Here is a 4,677-nt window from a genome sequence, read left to right as displayed (position 1 = left end):
ACACTACACAATTGCAGTGGCTAACACTTCCTCTTTGGTAGGAAGAAGGGCCCCCCTGTATAGGCATAGTTTGACTTCAATATTTGGGAGGCAGCTCCAGCCAGAAAAAGGGGGCCATGCTTGGGGGACAAATTCCATGCCTACAAGAGGCTTGCAGTGCTGGGCTCACTGTGGGGTCACTGCTAGCCTGTGGGGGTTGGGCAGTTGCCCTGGTGTTTCTTCAGGTCTTCCATAGGGACCCGCGGGGAGGGTGAGGGGATTTAACCATGGCCACATGGTGACTAATGCCGGGTGTACACAGTCGGCGGGCAGCCTTGGAAGCCACGGCTGGAAACCACCCAGCCTCCATTAGCTAGGGTTGGGGTTGGTGCTGCCCTACTCCTGCGTGTGGGTTTCCTGCTGACTCAGAACCAGCCCCGTGCTCGGTCACATGGTACCGCCGGGCCCCCTCCCTGTGCGGTAGCTGGCCAGAGCCGAGCCCGTCAAGTGAGCTTGGAGGCCAGGGGAACTGGAAGCTGCACCCCGTGGGGAGAGGCAGGAGTACCAGCTGCGTGCGGCAGGGCGAGGGACCTGCATGGGGCGGGGGGAGGGCGTGACTCGACTTGTTTGGTGGGTGGCCGAACCTTTACATTGTGCCCCCCACTACCAGTGGATGCAGGTTGATAGTGCCCCCTCCCGCCTCACCCGCCAGGCCGGCAAGCCGTCGTCCCCTCAGACGGATCAAATGGGAAATCAGACCAGGGGCTGAGCACAGCCCACTGTGTGCCTGGAGCCCATCGCTGGGGCTCGGCAACTTTCTCATCCCTGAAATCCGAACCCCCCCTGTCCCGCCCCTTCCCCTGAGGCCCCGCCCCTCCCCACCTCTTCCTCTGAGGCCCCTCCCCTTACCACGCCTCTTACTCCGAAGCTCCGCCCCTTCCCTCCCTGTCTTTCCCCCCTCTCCCTGTCGCTCGCACTGCACTCCCACCCCCGTCTCAGTCCCCATCCCCTGGGACTCACCTGCCGCCTGCAGAGCTGGGCTGGGAAGAGCTGACGCGGAGCCTGTCCAATTGGGGAACAGCGGGACATGTCAGGGGTCAGTCCCCGGAGCCACGGGCTGGGGTGGGAAATCAGGGCGCCGGGGGGAGGTCAGTCCCTGGAGGGGAGGGTTGGGGTGTGTGGAAATCAGCACACAGCGGGCGGGGGGGGGATGTCAGGGCAGAGCAGCGGTGGGGAAGGGGGCAGAGCAGGCGGTGGGGAAATCGGGGGACAGCAGGGGAGGGAAATCGGGGCACAGCTGTGTGGGGGGTCAGACAGGTGTCCAGGTGGAAGTAGAGTGACACAGCCCAGCCCCAGTCCCTGGGGGGCAGCAGGGCTGATACTCCAGGGGGCCCAACAATCATGGATCATGGGGTGTGGCTCGCAGCAGGAACAGCCATGAACCCTCCACTCACCTGGGAACCACCTCCTCTCGGGGCCGGCCCCTTCTTGCCCACCCCCGGCAGCTCCTCTTTGCCCTCTGCCACCCGCCAGAGACGCTGGGCTCCTCCGGCCCTGGGTGGGGGCCATCGCTCATGGCACAGGACTCTTCATTGCTCTCCACTTCCCAGTTGTACATGGCAGTGCTGGGTGCCTTGCATCTGGGAGGGGGCCTGCCCAGCTTGGGGGCTGTGACTAGAGCTGTTCCGAGAGGGCAGCTGAACCTTTAAATTATCCCCCCCCAGCAACGTATGCAGTTTGGGGGGGCAGTGCCCCACATAGTTTTCCAAACTCTGCCCAAGCCCCCCTGGCACACTATGGGTGGGGGTGGGGAGCCACGGCGGAGCGATGCCGTGGAGGGCCCAGGGACCATGTCCCTTTATGCTACTCCAGAGGGTGGCAGAACTCAGCGGTTTTCCAGGGAAAATGGGCCATAGGATCTCTGCAGCAATATCTATGGGTGGTTATTCCAACGATCTGGAATTGTCGATAAATTGTATCATTTGACCACACTTTGGTTCATTAGTTTGTTAGGAAATATACTCAAGAGCCCAATGTCAGGCAGGTTGATTAATATGGCCCAGAAACAAGGTCTGATATGATACCAGTCTCCAAAGAGCTGTCCCATGCAGCGACACCGCATTCACCTTACACTGACGGTGCCCTCCACCAGGTACAAATTTTGGCTGCTATTATTTATATGATTTTACAAGTGACAACATGTTTACAAGTGTCCTACCTACTTGTAACAAATGCTTAGTTAAGAAAATGCAAGGTATTACAGGATACTAAGCTTGAGTGAATGAAAAGGATCATGGCAAAGGCAGTTTCAGCAATATTACTGTTAAGACCATAAGAATGGCCATAGTGGGTCAGACCAAAGGTCCATCTAGCCCAGTATCCTGTCTTCTGACTGTGGCCAGTGCCAGGTGCCTCAGAGGGAATGAACAGAACAGGGAATCATCAAGTGATCCATCCTATCACCCATTCCCAGCTTCTGGCAAACAGAGGCTAGGGACACCATCCCTGCCCATCCTGGCTAATAGCCATTGATGGACCTATTCTCCAGGAACTGATCTAGTTCTTTTTTTAACTTATCTAGTTCTTTTGTTACAATATTTGTGGTTAATGTTATTGGTAGTTAATGCATGCTACTAGTATATATATGTTGCAGATAATACATATTATGAATGTGATGTATATCTATATGCTATCCAGCATATATTAGTCAACAGGAACAAGGGTGATAGCAAAGTAGAGCAAGACTTTTTCACGAGTATTTTATACACACACACACACACACACACATACGGAGACAATACTCTGTTTCATTTATTTATTGTCAGTATCAAAAAGTGCTTTTTAAATACTTTGTGCCTGAGATTGCTCTGGTAAGGATTTGGGGAGTTTCAAAGTGCACTTTGAGGCAGGTAACCCTTCCTTGCCCCCCTCTCTCGAGCTGGTGCATTGTGCTGCTGTGTGGTAAGGTTAAACAACTGGGGATAGACTCTCAAATGTTCAGACACCACAAATAAGGCCAGATTTCCAAAAAAAAAAAAAAAAGGTTGGCACCCAACAGCATCCATGGTGACAAGTTTGGGACAGAAGAGCCCAGCACTCAGTGCTTCTTCTGGAGCCAAAATGGCCCCCGGTGTGTTGCTCCATCTCAGAGGTGACTGAACTTCACTGGCAGATACAGCATTTGTTCCTGCAGCATGGACGTCCGTGGCTGTGGCTGTGTGTGTCAGTAATAAAGGCCAGATTCCAGAAAAGAAAGAGAAGGTGCAAGGTGCCCTCATACTCCTTCACACTCCTCTTCACACTCCACACACGGGGCCGAGTGACGACGAGGTCATGGCCAAGATCACCTTCCGGCCAGCAGCGCTAAGCTCGTCTAGGGGACAGTGTATGGCTCCCTATGAGTCGGAGATGGAGTTCCCATCCCAGCGTACACAAAACCTCCACAACCATGCTGTCTAAGTTACTCAGAAAACCTCTCCTGCATCCTCTGCTTCCTGATTGCTCAGCAGCCCCCTCCTGCTCAGCTTAGAAGCTTTTCCCTCAGAACAGGAGACGCACCCAGTCACGAATCTGTTTGGTTTTCACACCGTACATGATGGGGTTCATCATGGGAGAAAAGAGGAGGTAGAAGTTGGCTAGCAGGATATGTATGTGACGGGCGACATGGCGCCCGAACCCGGGTATTGTTGAGGAGAGATTGGGGATGTAGAATACTAAGATGGCGCAAAGGTGGGAGCCACAGGTGCTGAAAGCCTTGAGCTGCTCTTCCTTGGACGCCAGGCTTAAGACAGCCCTTAGGATCTTGACATATGACAGGATGATGAACATCAGATCCAGCCTCACGATGAAGAGAACTACCATGATCCCATAGATGTCATTGACCCTGGTGTCACCACAGGCCAGCTTCACCACGGCCATGTGCTCTCTGTAGCAATGGGAGATGATGTGGGACCTGCAGTAGGGCAGCCTCCTGAGGAGAAAGGGCAGGGGGACTGTTAGCAGAACAGCCTGGGCCAAAGCCACCAGTCCGATCTTTGCTATCATGGAATTGGTCAGGATGGTGGCATATCTCAGAGGGTTGCAGGTGGCCACGTACCTGTCGAAGGCCATGGCCAGCAGCAGAGTAGACTCCATGATGGAGAATGAGTGAATGAAAAACATCTGCACCAGGCAGGCGTTAAAGCTGATCTCCCTGGAATTAAACCAGAAGATGCTCAGTATTTTCGGCACGGTGGTTATGGATAAAATCAGGTTGATGATGGCCAGCATGGCGAGGAAATAGAACATGGGCTGATGGAGGGAGGGCTCTGTCTTGATAACATACAAGAGGGTGAAGTTTCCTAGAAGGGCCCTGGTGAACACTGAGCAGAGGGGGATGGAGATCCAGGGGTTCAGAGCTTCCAGCCCTGGGACGCCCGTGAGGAAGAACGCTGACGGATCAGAGCCTGTGTCGTTGGAACCTAACAAGTTGTCTTCTTGTGGCATCTTTTGCAAGTCTCACATCAATGTATTTCCTTTCAATAAAACATAAGACATGGAATGAACAGAACCTGTAAATTAAGTACATACTAGGGGCCAGTCTCAGCTCTGGAAGATATGGATGGACTTTTCATTGAGTTCATCATTCATGTTGCAATAACACTAATCATACAAACCCTTATATTCTTCTGTGGAAAATCATTTAAAGTTCTTAAAATG

The 4,677-nt window shown here is 53.4% G+C and overlaps 1 protein-coding gene across 1 annotated transcript; it reads right to left on the bottom strand.

Moving 5' to 3' along the window:
• Positions 1-3,519: 3,519 nt before the first annotated feature.
• Positions 3,520-4,464, bottom strand: LOC119861825 (olfactory receptor 52K1-like). Its single transcript, XM_038417458.1, has one exon. It carries the CDS (start codon positions 4,462-4,464, stop codon positions 3,520-3,522), a length of 945 nt encoding a protein of 314 aa, XP_038273386.1.
• Positions 4,465-4,677: the final 213 nt, after the last annotated feature.

The sequence above is a fragment of the Dermochelys coriacea genome, chromosome 1 (genome assembly GCF_009764565.3).
Source record: "Dermochelys coriacea isolate rDerCor1 chromosome 1, rDerCor1.pri.v4, whole genome shotgun sequence".
Lineage (NCBI taxonomy): Eukaryota > Metazoa > Chordata > Testudines > Dermochelyidae > Dermochelys > Dermochelys coriacea.
This window is presented reverse-complemented; position numbering and strand designations above follow the sequence as displayed.

What these genes read in the sequence shown, in the direction of transcription:
- LOC119861825 (XM_038417458.1), bottom strand. Translation starts at nt 4,464, where the DNA reads ATGCCACAAGAAGACAACTTGTTAGGTTCCAACGACACAGGCTCTGAT.